The sequence below is a fragment of the Haliotis rubra genome, unplaced genomic scaffold (genome assembly GCF_003918875.1).
Source record: "Haliotis rubra isolate DU_JTF1 unplaced genomic scaffold, ASM391887v1 Scf72, whole genome shotgun sequence".
NCBI classification, from domain to species: domain Eukaryota; kingdom Metazoa; phylum Mollusca; class Gastropoda; order Lepetellida; family Haliotidae; genus Haliotis; species Haliotis rubra.
In genome coordinates, this window is record NW_025767435.1 from 471,344 (window position 1) to 490,153 (window position 18,810).

An 18,810-nucleotide genomic window follows, 5' to 3' on the forward strand; every position below is an offset into this window, starting at 1 on the left:
TTACATCGTGATAATGACACATGGTCACATGCCACGGGCAACTCCATTTCTCAAGAAACAAAACAGTATTTGCAACACCAAGAATAATCTTCGCATTTCTTTATTGCAAATATATACCAACATAATCTTATTACCCCAACAGTACATATACATGTTGATGTAGGTTACAAAAATATATCCACCTCATAACAAAAATACATTCACTGAAACATGAATAGGCCATAACAACCAAGTATTACCAAGTACTTGCTCCAGTATTCATCCACCAGCCTAAGGGAACTCCAAGTCATAATGTACATCTGGTGAAAAGCAGAAAACAAGAACACATGATGATCTTGTAACACATCATGTTAAAACAAACCTCAATAAATAAATAACAACTGATTCAGTTCGCGCTGATTGGACATCCAAGTAATATATTTCGGCCACAAGCACCAACGGACAAGTGTTTACAGATTGTCTGACAAGGACTGACTGACTGAGTTTGGTTTGACGCCGCTTTTAGCAATATTCCAGCAACATCACGGCGGGGGACACCAGAAATGGGCTTCACACATCGTACCCATGTGGGGATTCGAACCCGGGTCTTCGGCGTGACGAGCCAACACTTTAACCATTAGGCTACCCCACCGCCCCGTCTGACAAGGAGCAGGAACTGTATTGCATAATTGTATTGAACAATGTCACTGAGCGTGTATTGATGCCCACATTGTTTGTATCAACCATTAGATATCCACTCCAATACATAAACATTGCTGATGTGTTTTTCTTCAAGAATTGACTTAATCATGTTTTGTGTTATAACACAAAGAACAATGCAAGCCCACTGCGTCCATAAACCTTCGGAACTCATTTGTCACCTTCTTTCTCTTGTAGCCAATTTGCCAAGACCTTTCGCAAACAACCACATTAAAGCACAGAACAGACAGATTGCCTGCACCCACACGTTGGACACAGCAGCATTCCTCAATGGTCCACTGGTGATCTCTATAGGAATGTTCATCCACACGTACAACAGGGACAATACAGCACTGAGGCACACACACAGCACCATGTGTAACGCGTTCCCGTCAGTCCTGCGATTTGATTGGTTACTGAGGATATGTCTGATGAGCTGTTGGCTGAGTGGCCTGGTTTGAATACGAGGAAGAGGCTTCTGATTGGTCTTCAGTTTCTTCTCCTGCCGGGCTCGTTTGATGTAGATGTCACTATAGTACTCACTCAGTTGTAAGTGCAGGTCTGGAAATGAGAAAGTCAGCGAATGAAATTAACATATTCAGTCATATCAGATGTTGGCTATTTTAAGAGGAAAGCAAGTTTACACCACATGCTTAAAAACATGGTGAAAGCCATGAGCACAGTTTTAGGCTAACAAACCAAGGCTTATAATCAACATGATCAAGGGGCTCCTTTCACGAAGCAACTCACATTCTTTAATGTTGCACTAAGGTTACCTGAGTGACTTACGATCACCTTAGTGCTTTGTGAAAGGAGGCCCTGGTGTTTTGGTATTAGAACCCACAATCAGTGGATCCTGTCATGGCCATGTGACATAACTCTGCACACTGACTTGCAGTTCTTGGGTTCTTTCACCATCCGTTACCACTTGAATGATGGAACAGTTGGGTACAAGTTTGAGGAATTTTTTAATTTTACAGAAAAACATTCATAGTGCTATGACAGTTAACACTGTCAATAGATGTTGTGTTCAGGCTGTTGCAATCACTTTATCAGCTCACTACACAATCGTATCAAATGGGGGCGGTGGGGTAGTCTAGTGGTTAAAGCGTTGGGTTCGAATCCCCACATGGGTACAATGAGTGAAGCCCATTTCTGGTGTCCCCCGCTGTGATATTGCTGGAATATTGCTAAAAGCGGCGTAAAACCAAACTCAGTCAGTCAGTCGTATCAAATGGCACAAATCTACTGAGATACCTCTACACTTGTGGCCCCTTTAAGAGCAATTTTAGAATTGATCTTCAGCAACCCATGCTTGTCATGTGAATTGACTAATGGTATTCTTCGTTCAGATTCACTGACTTGATTTATTGCATATGATTGCGTATCATTGTTTGCATGGATCGATGCTCTTGATTTAAATCACTGGATTGTCTGATCCAGGCTGAACAAGGCATATAGGCGTGAATATTGCTGGGTGTTGTGTTACTCAGTAAAGAGAAATTACAAATGTTGAGTGAGTGAATTTAGTTTTACTCCGCTTTTTATATTATTTCAGCAATATCACTGCGGAGTACACCAGAATTGGCTTCACTCATTGTACCCATGTGGTGAATCGAACTCGGGACTTCGGGATGACAAACAAACACTTTAACCACTTGGCTACCTCACTACCCCTACAAAAGCGGAAGGGCCTGTTACTCACCAACATCCATGACACAGGCCCGGATGTCCTGCCGACACAGAGGACACACAGCGTTGTCAGCCAGAGCGGAGGACGGCAGTTTGCGGAGGCACGGCTCACAGAACATATGCTGGCAAGGATGCACTACGTGGGGCTTGTGGTATAGATCCAGGCACACTGGGCATGTGAAGTCTGGGTGGAACGTATCCGCCTTGTTGGCAAGCAGTTCCTGAAAGATGCTTGTAACTTAGACACAGATCACGTACACAGATCACATTATACACGTCATAAAGATACAAAACCCCCTCCTTACTACCAAGACATGTATCAGATCTCAACCTTACTATCAAGATATCCATATCAAATCCACACCTTGCTATCAAGATATTTATCATATTCACACCTTACTATCAAGATATCTATCATATAACCATGACAACCTGCCTATCAAGATATGAAGCAGATCTCCACCTCACTTACAAGATATGCATCCTGTCAATGTATACCGTCCCTATGACCAATGGTCATATCACTGCCAGCATGAGCTAACCTGAAAGGACGCAGCATATCTGCGGGCACGGGCTGCACGTGATGTAGTGCTTCTGGACAACAGCTTCTCAAGCTTGGCCTTCTCCTTCTTCCTCTTCTTGGCTCGGGCTGATACTGCGTTCTGACGAACATTTACAACAGATGGCACGTCTTGTGAGGAGAAACGCTGATCTGAAATAGACAAACACTTGGGTGATAATAAGCAATATAAGTCATCAGGTTTAGAGGATTTAATAGTGAGTGAGTGAGTGAACGCCACACCCAGCAATATTCCAGCTATATGGCAGTGGTCAGTAAATAATCAAGTCTGGAGCAGACAATCCAGTGATCAACATCATGAGCATCGATCTACGCATTTGGGATACGATGGCATGTGTCAACCAAGTCAGCGAGCCAGACTACCTGATCCCGTTAGTCGTCTGTTACGACAAGCATGGGTTACTGAAGATCAATTCTAACCTGGATCTTCACAGGTATTATGCAAAAGGAATATATCTAAGACAGGAAGGAAAACATTAGTCTCGTATATCTATTTTGACTATACGAGATCAGCAGTCATTGACACTGTCGACATGGTTAACACAGGTCAAAGATATATTTTGATTCTGTTTCACTCTAGACAAGAAAATACATCTACTGCGGAGTAGTTATGGTAGTTGTTACCCAGTATTCATATTCATTACCCAGTATTCGTGATATGCATCATATTCACCTCATATGGGATTTGTTGCAGCCCTAGTACATAATGTATGTGAGGGAGGTTTTCCTCACTAATATAATTTGGACATGGTTTTACTGAACAAGATAAGGTGTCAGTTCACTCTGTAACCATGACAACACACATATATGTGTTTAATATGTGTGTGAACCCGACATGGCCAGACAAACAAGTGAGAGTGAGTGAGTGAGTTTTAGTTTTATGCCTCACTCACACAGGTGATGGATGTCTGGCAACAATCAAATGTATTCAATACCAGAAAGCCTTTGAGACCATGTTAGTGCCAAATTGTAACACAGTGTACACAGCATCATGTTGCCATCCAATAACTTACTGCTCTTCGTTATTCATAGAATTGAGAAACCCAGATGTTCCATCTATTATATTAGGCCTGTCATAATTCAACCATGATTCTAGTGAGTATATATTTTATGTTCAGGCTTTATGTATTTCTACATTTTTAGTGACTTTTTTAGACAATTTTTTACGAGCAAAAGGGTGGTAAATATGATATGGAACATTTCAGATACTCTGTCCATTCTTTATTCTTTATGAGATGTATATACAAAATCTCATCAGAATGTATTTGGCAATTTGCCATCAAATAATATAGCAATATTCACATGAGTTCATTAAAGACAATTGTAGGAAAGCTCTAAGGCTTGTATATTTGACATAAAAATACACCAAGACTTTACTTAATATCCAGGGCCCCATTTCACAAAGCGATCATGGCACCAAGATGATCGTAACTCCCATACTTTAACATAGACTTACGACGGTCGTAGCGCTGTGAAACGGGCCCCAGCATTCTTTCAGATTAGTTGGACTAGAATTGTTTTTCATTTGAAAAATCAAGTTAATCTTGAATATTATGTTTAAATGAGCATTTAAAACCCTGATACTTTTAATTTGACTGACACATTTGCAACTTTATAACTAACCTTGCTACCTTGTAATAAATGTACTTCAATTTACTTTGTAAACACTGTTTCATACCAATATTTTCTGTGACGAACTGGTCCAAATGTTCCTCCTCTGCAAACATGTTAAATGTATCAGAAAGATCAAAATGTGGCTGTCTGTCTCCACACACAACAGGAACATAACCCAGGTCTCCAGGTGGAGCTGCAGGAGCCCCAACAGGCACCCCGACACAATCTGTCTCATTGCTGACGGACTCTGTTGATGTTGCATCTTCTCCACCACCTGCACAGTCATCACCATCAGCATCACAAGTGAAAGGTTTCACGCTACATTCAGTATTGCAAATCTCCAACCCATCTTCACATATCTGATCTGCTACACACTCATCATCAGTCATTAAAACACAATCTGAATCAAGTGAAGAGACCATCAGAATCTGTTTCCCAGTGTTAAATGAATGTTCATGGGATTCACCCACTACACTAGTCTTTTCTTCAGCAACTGCACTCTTGTCCTGGCCTTGCTGGTCAGACCAAGCTCCAACAACACCAGATACAGCAGGAACACCTTCAGAATGTGTGTCTGTTGGACATCCTCCTGCAGGTTGCTGAGGAATAAGACATTGTTGTACATCTTTACAGTATTCAACATCTTCGTTGACGGGTGTAACCTCCTCACTATTTTCTGTTTGACCATGGTTACCAGTGCTACCAAATCCACAACAGACAGGTGGAACAAATGCAGTCTCAGTAACCTTATTTTCTCCGGTTGGTTCAGGAAAGTCAGTGATGTCTTCCTTGGCTTTCGCTCCAACACCTTCCTTCAAAACACATACTCCTGGAACAGTTTCATCATTCTTGTTCTGACTGAACACTTTCTCATTACAGCCAACTTGTACTTTACTGGCAGGTTCCACTTCTGCTATGTGGATGTGATTTGCACCATAAAGCTCGTCACTTTCTCTGACCGTAACTTTGTCTGATTCAGCATGTTCGGTGCAGTCAATATCAAGAATATCACTGCCTTCCTTTTTCTGAGATAACATGTCCTCCATAACTCCTTCAGTAGCTTCTACAGCTTCTCTGATATCTTCCTCCTTCTGACTAGACATGTCTGTGACACCTCCTTCAGAAGCTTCTACAGCTTCTCTGATATCTTCCTTCTGACTAGACATGTCTGTGACACCTCCTTCAGTAGCTTCTACAGCTTCTCTGATATCTTCCTCCTTCTGACTAGACACATCTGTGACATCTCCTTCAGTAGCTTCTACAGCTTCCCTGATATCTTCCTCCTTCTGACTAGACACGTCTGTGACATCTCCTTCAGAAGCTTCTACAGCTTCCCTGATATCTTCCTCCTTCTGACTAGACACGTCTGTGAAACCTCCTTCAGTAGCTTCTACAGCTTCCCTGATATCTTCCTTCTGACTAGACATGTCTGTGACACCTCCTTCAGTAGCTTCTGCAGCTTCTCTGATATGTTCCTTCTGACTGAACACATCTGTTACATTTCTTTCAGAGTCTTCTAGATGTCTTATTGCTTGTACTTGACCTGAACAGAACTCATCACCAATACTGGTCACAATCTCCATTCCCTGACCCCAAGCACTACCATCATCAGCCTCCTCTTCCTTCTGCATCACACTGCAGTTGGGTAGAAGAGGACCACATGGTCCTGTGTCTGGTTTATGAGTTCCTAAAGAAGCCTGATCACCACAATCACAACTTCTAAGAGAGTCACCATGCTTCATGAACTCCAGCACATCCCTAGCAACCAAATCTGCTTGACCAGACACAGAATTCTGTATGATATTGTCACCATGTTTATCCAATGTCTCTTCTCCCACTGGTGTCTCACACAGAGGAAGAACATCCATGTCAACACAGCCTGCCATAGTCACATTCATTTCAGAACCCAGTTCATCCCCTGTGTTGTCATGACAACAACTGTTGTGATACGGTCCTGTGGTGGTTGAGCATCTACTCTAAACAAGACAACCTTTCTGACTGTCATCATTTTCTGTTATCCAATCTAACGTATCATCTTTCTTCAACACATCTTTCCCTGTCTGCGGCACACTTTCATTCCTTAGAAAATCATCACAGTTTGTAGTTCTTGTAGCTGAAGTCAAGTGGTTGTCTGTTTATTCTTGAAATTGTTGTAAACCATCCAGTTCCATCAAGGACTTGCTGTCTTCCCTGGAACTTCCTTCTCCTTCCAAATCAGAAATGCGTCACTGTCTTTTTCATGTAGTTCTGACCTTGTGATTTCAGATATGTTTGTCCAAACACTCAATTTACTCAAAGCAGTAGATCCAGAATTGACAGGAAATTCTGCTTTTGACAATGAGAGATGATAAGATGATGGCCTCTCCCTGATGCAGAAGATACCTTCTTCTCATCTTCACTGTAAGAAGCTGCCCATCAGATGACATCTATCAGTAACAGAAACTCTCAGCTCTCTTGGGGTAAATGCCTCATATTTGGATATAGACCTGAAATTAATTCATGAATTTTCATCTTCTTCAACGACTGAGCTTAGTTACACGAACAGACGATGTCAACATCATGGACAAACATTCATCTCCGTGCTCAGCAGTCATTCAGATCTCATCGTGAAAATACTTCATCGCATCAGACAGTATTCTTGTATCCTGGTTTTTTGTTTTCTGCAAAGAAAACAAACAAACATTGATTACTAGTGCACGATGATAATTGTTATCATGTATACAATTATGCTGATAATGTACTGAACGTATGAGCAGCTGTGGGTGTGGTTTTGGTTTAACAGTACAGTACTGAACAGTACTTCAAGTAAATATAGAGAGTGTATCACTAGGTGAGACATATGAGATGTTATTGTTCCATTCACAGTGTGATTATACAGAATCCTTGCAGCAATAAGCATGATAAGCAGGGTGTATATTCAATTATTCATATCAATTATGTTCTTAAAATATTCAAAAAAGTATATTTTGAGAGGCAAAACTGACCCATATACAGTCCAGGTTAGTGTCATAAGTTATTCTTTCAAGTTGGGATGTTTCCTGTCTAAAAATGCAACTTACGTTAGCAATAGCATCTTAGACTTTTATTGTAAACATACACTAACAAAGGTACATTGTCACTGTCAGTGACTTACAGAGATAGTTCTTTACAAACATTACTCCAACAATCATATTGACTACATCTACCAGTTGTAACCAATCTACAAAAGATGTCAACTTCGTTAACATTGTCCCACAGATTTTCCTATTACCATATTCATTTATATATCAAGACTGTATAGGACCACATTACATCTCACAGCTATGTACAATCTAAATATTTAAAAACTGTTAGAAATGCCACACTTGCACTTTTAACTATCAATAATACAGCAACAATATGTAAACTGTGAAATTACAGCTAAACATGTATTTAATTTAAATAACTGCTGTAGTTTCGGTTTCCCTGCTAAAGTTTCATTGTTTATTTAATGACATTACTAAATTTTTTCGTAAATGATGAAATTATTGTCGGTGTTCTCGCTGCCACAAGACAATAGGAGGACAGACAGACACTGTCGACACATCTCCCATCTGTTTCAGTCTTGTTTTTCATTCGTCGAATGTTTCGAACAGCTGACCAAGTGACAGCTCAGGATAATGGTTGCGAGAGAAAACGAAAATGAGTAATATATTTAGTAATTATAACAGAATTACGTACCTTGTTTGGTATATAATTATGTATTAGTTTCAAATATCTCACAGCCATTAGAGCTTAACATATGTTGTTTTATACAGTACATCTCTTGCAAGCGCTTGTGCCATCGTAATAAGGGAGGCTACTCTCCTTACGAGTGCCGACAGACTGGTTTGCCGGCGGTAGAGCGCTTGCGAAGGGGAGGTACCGGTCTAAAGTGCTGACAGTTTAGAGTTATCTTGCCATAATCAAAGAGGCCTCGTGTGGGTTGATTTATCTGATTATTTCTCATTACAACCAGCTTTAACTGAATTAAAGACAAAGACGGACAGAGGTTTTAGGATAAACAATTCAGAATGGTATTCCACCACTATTCGTATTCACATAGTATTAGCAGGGAGACTATATAACGTTGTAGATTTTCCCTGGTAGTAGTAAGCAACATTCCGCGTATTTAAACGGTAACTGTACCATATTTTACTCTGGTCAAAACCAACACAAAGCTGAAACTGAAATTTGGTAACAATTCCCTTGCAATCTGAGAAGAATACACAGAAAAATGAATATCAACAAGTATAGCTCAAGAAAGTCCCTATGCTATGGTAATGTTACGATGGCGTTGCTATGTAAATGGACGATGATGGTTCGAGAACGGAGAGGTCTAGCGTTGCCATCCATGGAGGACTGGCAAGGGTTGTTATCAAAATATCAAAAACTGGCGGTATCCAGTAATTCATGTTTATAACTCTGACCATTGATTGCCCCCAGTACTGTAATGAGATCTAACTTGATGTCATTGGAAATGCAACAAAAAAAACAAACCCACACAATCCCACCCCACCCCCACCATCACTGAGCCACTACTAGAAGGTTCAGTTGCAGGGATCATCTCGTGGTGACATGAAGGATTTTAACAATATTCCAACTAAACTGACGGCGGAAAAAAACCAGACACTGCACACTGTACACATGTGGGATATCTAACAGAAGACTATGGCGCCACGTGTCATGAAGAATCAGTGCTTCTGAATGTATCGACGGATTGAAATAATTTCAAACCAGGTGGAGGTGTGAATTCAGGAAACATATACAATTTCAACTGAAGATACCTGGTTTGTAGTCCTGAAATTATCTCGATATTTAGGAATTAGGTGTTGAATATACGGTGGCCCGGAGGTCACATCCTACTGACACTGAAGATGTTATTACAATAAATAACGCGCATGTGAAGCGGGTGTGTCAGAACAGACAGTAGTGCCCGTAGCTACACAATGTAACCTGAATGAATTATGTTCATGAAACAGGCGACATATCATGTTCTGTCATTAAAATGTACTTATTTCAAGTAAAACAGTTTATGTGTCTTGCTCAGGGAAACATGTCTTCAGTAATTCGAAAAAAAACCCAACACTCTCTGTAGTATTTAGCAGCTGGGCACTAGTGTATGACCCTTATGTATTGTTAGATTTAGTGGTATGCGTGTCTTTATTCAATCCAGTTACCTCCCGTGGTGCTATGACGTCACAATTACGTGATGTAACAATGACGTGACGTCATGACAATCACTCCGACATCTACTCGGTAATGTCAACACGCTTGATTTTTGCTCTGACTTTTTGCGACTTTTACTGTGAATCAAGTGTTGAAAATGACTTATTGTGGCCGCGACTGGCTCCGAGGGGCAAGAACAGCTCCAGGTTAGTTTTAGCTTACAGTAAGTAAGATAAATTTATTTCAGGATTGAAATCAATTTCATTCAATGTCTCCTTTCTGGAGAAAACGTCAATGGTGATGATAAATTAAAATAGGTCACGTGAGTGGTGATGTAGATATCTATTTGATGTCTGATGGAGAGGAGTTTAGACTGAAGTGAAACACATTTCAATAAAGTCAAAACATTCAGGCCAAATAATAAACAGTCTGTATTATTAGCTAAAATAGATTTCATAATGGTAAATGCAACAATGTGACAAAGCTTATAGACAAACTAAAACATTGGTCGACATTGAGCCTTCTTCGCACCCGGCTACCATCTGCAGTCTTCCTCTTTCTCTTCTTGGTGGGGTTGTGTTGAGGAGGGGTGTGGTTGATGTCACCATCCATATCCTGCAATTACATTTGTTTGAAGTAAGATAAATTTATTTCAGGATTGAAATCAATTTCATTCAATGTCTCCTTTCTGGAGAAAACGTCAATGGTGATGATAAATTAAAATAGGTCACGTGAGTGGTGATGTAGATATCTATTTGATGTCTGATGGAGAGGAGTTTAGACTGAAGTGAAACACATTTCAATAAAGTCAAAACATTCAGGCCAAATAATAAACAGTCTGTATCATTAGCTAAAATAGATTTCATAATGGTAAATGCAACAATGTGACAAAGCTTATAGACAAACTAAAACATTGGTCGACATTGAGCCTTCTTCGCACCCGGCTACCATCTGCAGTCTTCCTCTTTCTCTTCTTGGTGGGGTTGTGTTGAGGAGGGGTGTGGTTGATGTCACCATCCATATCCTGCAATTACATTTGTTAGAAAGTTAAAATAATAACACGCTTCCTTCCACCAGAAAGTGTGTATCGTCAAACAGGTAATCTAGTGATTATCAGCAAGTGGAATGTTGTAGCAATCACATTTTGCAAGAACCTTTTGGCAAAACAAATATTTATGTTTGGTTAAACAACTATATTTCACAGTATAAACAGAAAAGAGAATATATATGATGAATATCATTATGAAATTATTAGTGTCATCGAATTTCTAATTTTCAATTGGCATGAAGATAAGTGACATAAATAATGCTTTTCGACGTTTAGGTGAACTAATACGAATACCTGTGTGTGCATAACCTTGCATCATGTGAATATATATATATATATATACAAGAAACAACATATAACGTACGTCTCGTGCCGTGCTGATGACATCACGATCGGTGAAATCCCTGACGTCGATCGACTTCAACTTCGGGGGCTGGCAATCGGGTTTGTTGACGCATGGTACCATCCATCCGCATGAGCACAAACTTGAACACAGTTTCCCGGCGGCGCGACACGGACATGTTCCTCTCTTCGATACACGAGTACAAGTGTTTTTGCATCTGCATACGATATCCTGTGAACTAGCCATGTTGATTGTCGTCCGTGTTTGTGGTCTGGGTAGATAAGGGTGCAACGAACCAATCAGCGTTCAGAAAACAGAAAGGGGATTTCCCCGTCGCGACGGCTCGAATGACAAGTCTGCCAAGGTGGTCAGCTGCCCAGTCCCGGTGTTTGTCACGGTCTAGAGAGCAAGCACTGCCCGCGCGGCAGCCGAACACGACAATTAACACGTTAGCTCGGAGCAAAAATCACTTCGCATCAGTGCCCCTTTAAAGAAGCGTTTCGTTTTTCAAGCTGAGAAGGATAATTGAAGACTGTAGACTTATTTCATCTTCCAGATCTGAAGCATCTGTTTACCAGTGAACTTCTGGAGGAGTTTGACTGTATCCGTCTTTGGCTCCATCTGCTCCGGACTGCCATCCTCCACGAACATGAGGTACGTTCTGTGGCCTGTATGCAAGGAATGTTGTAGCACGGTATTCCCCTCCAAATAAAACTGTATTGTAGTGGAACGAGATTCCCTTTCAAAATATTGAGTTGCATGTTTCATTTGCAGTTAAAGGGGCCTAAAGCTTTAAACAAATTTGCCAAGTAACATATTTTCCAATTTTCATGTCTTTGTTAAGATAAAATGACATCTAAAACATTTTGCTGTAAAGATGTGTGGAATATGAATGTATGTCGTTTTTCTAACAGGTGACTGAGACCAAGAGAGGCAAGCGAAATCTGTGGCTGTTACAGAGAGAGGTTGGCCGTGGCTGGACCCAGATGTCTGAGCTTTTCGTCAGCAATGATCACCACCCCAGCGTGCGCAACTCACTCATCGATATCCACAACGCCGTCACCACGGCCGCCGCTCACTACAGGCTTTCGCGACTTCTCCCACCACCCATCTTCGTCCAAGGAGAACTGGTCCCCCCGGCTCTGCCCCCAAAAGCCGGGAAGCTCAGGCGTTTCTTCACCAGTGTCCGTACAAGACTGGCAACTGTTGTCTCCAAACACAAAGTGAAACCCACAAACGTTCCTGTTGTCAAATGCCGTGTAAAAGACACTTCTGGACACAAGTCCGTCTTTGTTCGTGTTGTGCAATGTGTCAGGAACATCACAGGAAGCAAGAACCAGATTCTCCCTGTGTGAAAGAATACACATGTATTGTAAAACCTATTTTGATGTCCGTTTATTGAATGTGATTTGTTTGAACTTGTACATATTATCTGACGCTATACATCTTTGTAAATCACGAAACTGTAATTCATTCACTCTAAAAGAATATACAAATCCTGTTTTGCTTGTAATGTGCTATTTCTCAAAAGCATTGCCATTTCACCATTCCTTTAACCTATGTCTCTTGCTGCCAGTTTGGTAATGCAGACATTAAATGGAATGAATGAAACGTGAACTTGTTTGTTTTCTGTTTCCCTTGGCATGTACAGAGTTAGACAGTGGTCTGTTGAGATGCCGACAACATTTAAAGCGTGTCTGGTTCAGAGTTTCGGGTCTTATCTGCATGCACAGGATCAAGTATATATATGTACCTATGTGTGTTACTCAGACAGTTGATGGTGTAGTAGCAGTTGCTCGTAAAAGAGGGAAGATAGGCTAATGATGGGACAGTGGTATATATAGTTAGCATATGTAGTAAATACTTTGTCTGTGATGGCGCTTTGGGCTAAGACATGTAGCATAAAGTGATAGGTGCTTCATTCTAACGGACACTGTTACACAACTGTCAGTTCCGTCTATGTCACATGAAGGAAGCAGTGAATGGGATCATCATGGAATTTACGCTGATTTTAGCAATATTCCAACTAAACTGACGGCGGAAATAAAACCAGAAACTGCACACTGTACACATGTGGGATATCTATAAGAGAAGACGGACTGTCTGATCCAGGCTTGATTATTTACTGACCGCCGCCATGTACCTGGAAAACTGAGTGCAGCGTAAAACTGAACTCACTCCTACCTAAAGAAGGGGAAATAAGCTATTGATGGTGGCATATATAGCAAGTACCTCAATGTCTTTAGACACTGTAAAGGAAACCTGTCAATTCCGTCTATGTTACATGAGAGAAACAGTATAGAATTTACGCCTTTTAGCAATATTCCAGAGGAAACGGCTGTGGGAAATTAACAGAGATCCACACACTGAAGGAATAAGGGATATTGATGTGGGCATGTAGGTTTCTAACATTCCGTGACGGTAGGGTATCCTCTTAGGGAAGCCCCTTTTTGGTGTCCCCTGTCGTGATCTTGCTGGAATATTGCTAAAAGCGGCCTAAAGCTCGCGCCGAAGTGTGAACTGAAAAAAGTTTGAGAACCTCAGGACAAAAAAAAAATCAATTTTAAGTGTACTTTGAACCATGACACACACTCAAACATGTGTGAATGACATTAAAGCATCCACTTCGAAGATGAAGTTCGGATTCGGATGTATGTGGTTGTGCTCCACTGTCTGAAGTCTATCTCCACTTATCACGATCCGGGCAGAACGCCCAGCCTCTGTGCACTTCAAGTGACCCGTGTCCGCCTTCTGTCGGTAGGGGCGGTGGGGTAGCCTAGTCGTTAAAGCGTTCGCTTGTCACACCGAAGAGCCCGGTTCGATTCCCCACACGGGTACATTGTGTGAAGCCCATTTCTGGTGTCCCCCGTCGTGATAATGCTGAAATATTGCTAAAATCGGGGTACAACTAAACTCATTCACACACCCTTCTGTCGGGTGAGGGGACATTTGTTTCTAGCAAAATAAAGTGACCTTCCTCCACTTATTGATTGGCTTATGCTGGACCCATCTTAGAATATGCTCCTGAGGTCTGGGACAATTGTGCCGCAGATATTTGTGATAAACTTGAAATGGTTCAGCTTGAAGCAGCAAAAATTGTAACCGGTCTGCCAAAATTTGCTTCAAGAGCTAGTTTGTATAGTGAAACTGGTTAATTACCTTTAAAAGTTAGACGTACACATAAGAAACTTTGTACATTTTACAAAATTGTTAACATGCAAGCTCCTGATTATCTTATAGACTTACTTCCATTATCTACTGAAACTATTTCTCAATACAATTTGCGTAACTAGTTTTATTTCGCTAAGTTTCGAACCACAGTTCTCCATAAGTCATTTACCTGTGATTGTGCTTTTTTATGGAATAACCTTTTCCCCACAGTAAAATGTACCAATTCATTACCATCGTTTAAATTTAAATTATCTGAAAAATTAGATAAAGTTCCTAAATATTTCCTTTTTTGTGAAAGGAAGATTAATATTCTACACACTAAGTTAAGACATTCATGTAGTTTTCTGATCTTTTCCGTGTCAATATATCTGAAAGTAACGCTTGCCTCTGTGGTGCTCTGGTGGAAGATGCCAATCATTTCTTTTCAAAATTTCCAAAGTATGGCAGCTGCCGGTTTGAATTAATACAAGGCTTTGAAATCCCAAAAGTTAGTCTTGATATTAACACCATTCTGTAGGACAGCCTTAGTCTGCAACAAACTATAAATGACAATATTTTTAGTCAAGTCCATAAATTCATTGTACTTAGTAAGGTTTTCAATTAATGTGTAATATGTCTTGCCTCTGTTCAGTGTCCATTACATGTATGTTTTAGATGTAATTGTCGGGAGAGGGCTTTAATAAGTTGAATAATTTCAGCCCAGTCCCTTTCAATACTGAATAAAATCTGTACAAACAAACTGATTCAATGAAGTTAACTCTAACCTGCGCATCTCCCATCACAAATATGTGTATGTAGGTTCGGTGTCAGTTTGCAACTTAAATAGACGCTCTTCTGTTTTTTTAATTAAATACATCTTCTCACGCACTAAATAAAGTTCTAAACAAGCGATGTTTTTTTAAAAAGATTATCCTGATATAAACCCGGATACATTGAAGACAAATAACCTTAAAATAATCTGTACACACTACTAAATACAGTTCATGATTGGTGTTTGGTATTATCGGTCAGTAATTAGTGTGTGAAAAAACAGTTCCCCTTCAGCATATAGTGGATCCCACTCAGTGGTTTATTGTGTTAATATGTAGTGAGTGAGTGAGTTTAGTTTCACGCCGCACTCAGCAATATTCCAGCTATATGGCGGCGGTCTGTAAATAATCGAGTCTGGACCAGACAATCCAGTGATCAACAGCATGATCATCGATCTGCACAATTGGAAACAGATGTCAACCAAGCCAGAGAGCCTGACCACTCGATCCCGTTCGTCGCCTCTTACGACAAGCATGGGTTACTGAAGGCTCATTCTAACCCGGACCTTCACAGGCGGGTTAATATGTAACACTCCTCACACTACAAGCACGTATGTCATCAGTGCATGGACTCCCAAGAAAAAGCTGCGAAACTCCAAGGGTAAGACACAACCAGTTCAAATCTGGACTGGGTACAATGTATGATGCCCATTTTTTGTGTTCCACGCATTGATATTGCTGGAATATATACCACTAATCTCACTCACTCACTCAAATCTGGACAAACAAACGAATATGAAGTACATGCGTAGTGTGTTTTTTATTTATTGAAATCATAATTATTTGCATACAACTAAACATGACTGTACATCTTTGTACAAAAATGGCAAACTCAAAACAAAATGGCTGAACCTGTGTCAATCAATATCAGGAGAGGCAGGTGGTCCAGGTCGTGGACCTAAAGGTTCAGAGCAACACCATGGGTTGGTTAGTTGGTTGTTTAAGGCTGCACTCAGCAATATTCCAGCTATATGGCGATGGTCTGTAAAAATTGAGTCTGGACCAGACAATCCAGTGATCAACAGCATGAGCATTGATCTACACAATTGGAAACAGATGTCAACCAAGCCAGAGAGCCTGACCACTCAATCCCCGTTCGTCGCCTCTTACGACAAGCATGGGTTACTGAAGGCTCATTCTAACCCGGACCTTCACAGGCGGGTTAATATGTAACACTCCTCACACTACAAGCACGTATGTCATCAGTGCATGGACTCCCAAGAAAAAAGCTGCGAAACTCCAAGGGTAAGACACAACCAGTTCAAATCTGGACTGGGTACAATGTATGATGCCCATTTTTGTGTTCCACGCATTGATATTGCTGGAATATATACCACTAATCTCACTCACTCACTCAAATCTGGACAAACAAACGAATATGAAGTACATGCGTAGTGTGTTTTTTATTTATTGAAATCATAATTATTTGCATACAACTAAACATGACTGTACATCTTTGTACAAAAATGGCAAACTCAAAACAAAATGGCTGAACCTGTGTCAATCAATATCAGGAGAGGCAGGTGGTCCAGGTCGTGGACCTAAAGGTTCAGAGCAACACCATGGGTTGGTTAGTTGGTTGTTTAAGGCTGCACTCAGCAATATTCCAGCTATATGGCGATGGTCTGTAAAAATTGAGTCTGGACCAGACAATCCAGTGATCAACAGCATGAGCATTGATCTACACAATTTGGAACCGATGACATGTGTCAACCAAGTCAGGGAGCCTGACCACCCAACCCCCGTTGTTAAGTGTTTCTTATGACAAACATGGTTGCTAAAGACCAATTCTACCCCGGACCTTCACGGGTTGGATTCCCATGGGATCCCCATACCCAATGCTTTGTATTTATTGAAACACTGGTGTGATCCATGTCTGACAGTCACGTGATGTAAACATGACCCTCCACCCATGATGCTGAATGCATGAATATCACTGCATGTCTGGGAAACTCATCACAGTTGGTTACATCACACAAGGCACCAGGCTAACTTAAATATTAACTATCAAACATATTTACAAAAATATACATTGTCTTGAGATAGATACATCAAGAAAAACTCAAACTGAGAGATTGGGTGAACATGACCTGACAAAACTCTGTTGCTTAGTAAATACTATCTATACATGTTCATTATGATCAATAATGTGGTACAATGTAGTGCAACTTATTTCTGTGCCTCTAACTACCAAAAACAAGTAACAAGCACTCTTGTTTGATGCCATCCTATTGGGTAAAATACAAATCTAAAACATTACTTTGCAACATAAAAACCCAGACTCTTCCATACCTCGAACTACATGAATAGCTACAAACACTTCCTCGTTATTCAGAAACACATGCCCACTGCAGTAAATCTAGGCCTCTAATCTGGCTTGTTACCTCTTACTGAAGACTAATTCGAACCTGGATCTTAACTAGGGTTGGAAACCTGTCTACCAAAAATGTCAATTGAGGCACTTGATATAAAGAGCAGCTTTGGTGTATGACCCACACAGCACTTTTGGTCCATCAAAGCTATTGTACAGTTCTGTATTCAGGGAAGACTGTCAGCCAAAGGAAGAAGTCCTTACAATCCCGACACCTTGAGAGAAATACATGTCAAGGAACATCTTTGAATTCTTTCCATTGTTATTGTTGATTGTTATTCATTGTGGACGAGTGATCTACATCATCTCTTTTAAGATTCAGTAGAGGGCAGCGGTGAGCTAGTTGTTATATATACTAGGCACATAAAGAAACTGTGCATACAAAAATTTAAAATCTAAATTTATCAAACCTGTGTAGACACATAAGGATTTAAACTCAGAGATTAGTGACATGTATCCAACATGCATGCACGTGCCACGTTCCGTGATGTCAGTGGGTTCGTCCTTGAGACGTGCAATACATTGTTGCACATGCATTCCGGGAAATAGAAACAGAGCAAATGAATGCCACAGAATACTGTCACTTTGGAAAGATCAACCCCTGCCCTTGCGATCGTTCATAAAATGAAACGGCTATTGAAACGCATAGCATGCCAAGGCTCACGTCTGCACAACGTCATGAGGCCATTGGGATGGTCCGTGGGGGAATGTCTCAACGACAAGTGGCTGCACATTTCCACTGCCACCGGAACACCATTTCTGCACGGGTGAGACGCTACCAGAACGCAAATGCGCCACAGGTTTCAGACTGCAGTGATGACTGCCCGAACCATCCCAGGACTTCGCTGCATCCACCCCAACACAGTTCGACAACGTTTACATCATCACGGGATCAGACCACGACGTCCCGCCATACAGCCTATCCTGACACAACGTCATCGACAAGCTCGCTGAATGTGGTGCTGAAATCATGTCCGCAGACCCTTGTTTTGGTGGAGAAATGTTGTTTTTACAGATGACTCCAGGTTTAACATTTCCCATAGTGATGGAAGTCAACGTGGGAGAACATTATGCACAGGCCTGTGTCTTGGAGAGGAATCGCTTTGGTGGTGGTTCCGTGATGATTTGGGGTGGAATAACAGCATGCCAAAGAGCTCCTTTGGTGATTGTTCAGGGCAACTTAACTGGTGTGGGCTACAGGGATCAGATTCTTCGACCTGTGGCAATTCCTTTTCTGCAACATCATGGCCCTGGGTTAACATTCTAACAGGACAATGCCCGCCCTCATACGGCAAGGGTTGCTATGGATTTCTTGCAACACCACAACGTTGACTTACT

General features: G+C 41.0%; 2 protein-coding genes across 5 annotated transcripts; one reads left to right on the forward strand and one right to left on the reverse strand.

Annotated features, from left to right (window-relative positions):
* Window positions 1-84: 84 nt before the first annotated feature.
* LOC124259411 lies at window positions 85-8,420 on the reverse strand. Of its 3 annotated transcripts, none has more exons than XM_046693554.1 (6): window positions 8,264-8,420; window positions 5,742-7,224; window positions 4,629-5,612; window positions 2,913-3,082; window positions 2,384-2,591; window positions 85-1,239 (listed from the first exon to the last, which is right to left on the reverse strand). In XM_046693554.1, the coding sequence occupies exons 2-6, from the start codon at window positions 6,460-6,462 to the stop codon at window positions 857-859; spliced, it is 2,466 nt and encodes an 821-aa protein (XP_046549510.1). In that variant the 5' UTR covers window positions 6,463-7,224; window positions 8,264-8,420; the 3' UTR covers window positions 85-856. The 3 variants fall into 3 exon arrangements, with proteins under 3 accessions (XP_046549510.1, XP_046549509.1, XP_046549508.1); XM_046693553.1 differs by having other exon boundaries at window positions 4,629-5,678; XM_046693552.1 differs by having other exon boundaries at window positions 4,629-7,224.
* A 223-nt stretch (window positions 8,421-8,643) lies between these two features.
* LOC124259412 lies at window positions 8,644-12,689 on the forward strand. Of its 2 annotated transcripts, none has more exons than XR_006893830.1 (3): window positions 8,644-8,700; window positions 11,678-11,775; window positions 12,036-12,689. XR_006893830.1 is itself a non-coding variant. In XM_046693555.1 (3 exons), exons 1-3 carry the CDS (start codon window positions 9,888-9,890, stop codon window positions 12,474-12,476), a joined length of 588 nt encoding a protein of 195 aa, XP_046549511.1. In that variant the 5' UTR covers window positions 9,718-9,887; the 3' UTR covers window positions 12,477-12,689. The 2 variants fall into 2 exon arrangements, 1 of the variants encoding a protein (XP_046549511.1); XM_046693555.1 differs by lacking the exon at window positions 8,644-8,700 and adding an exon at window positions 9,718-9,936.
* Window positions 12,690-18,810: the final 6,121 nt, after the last annotated feature.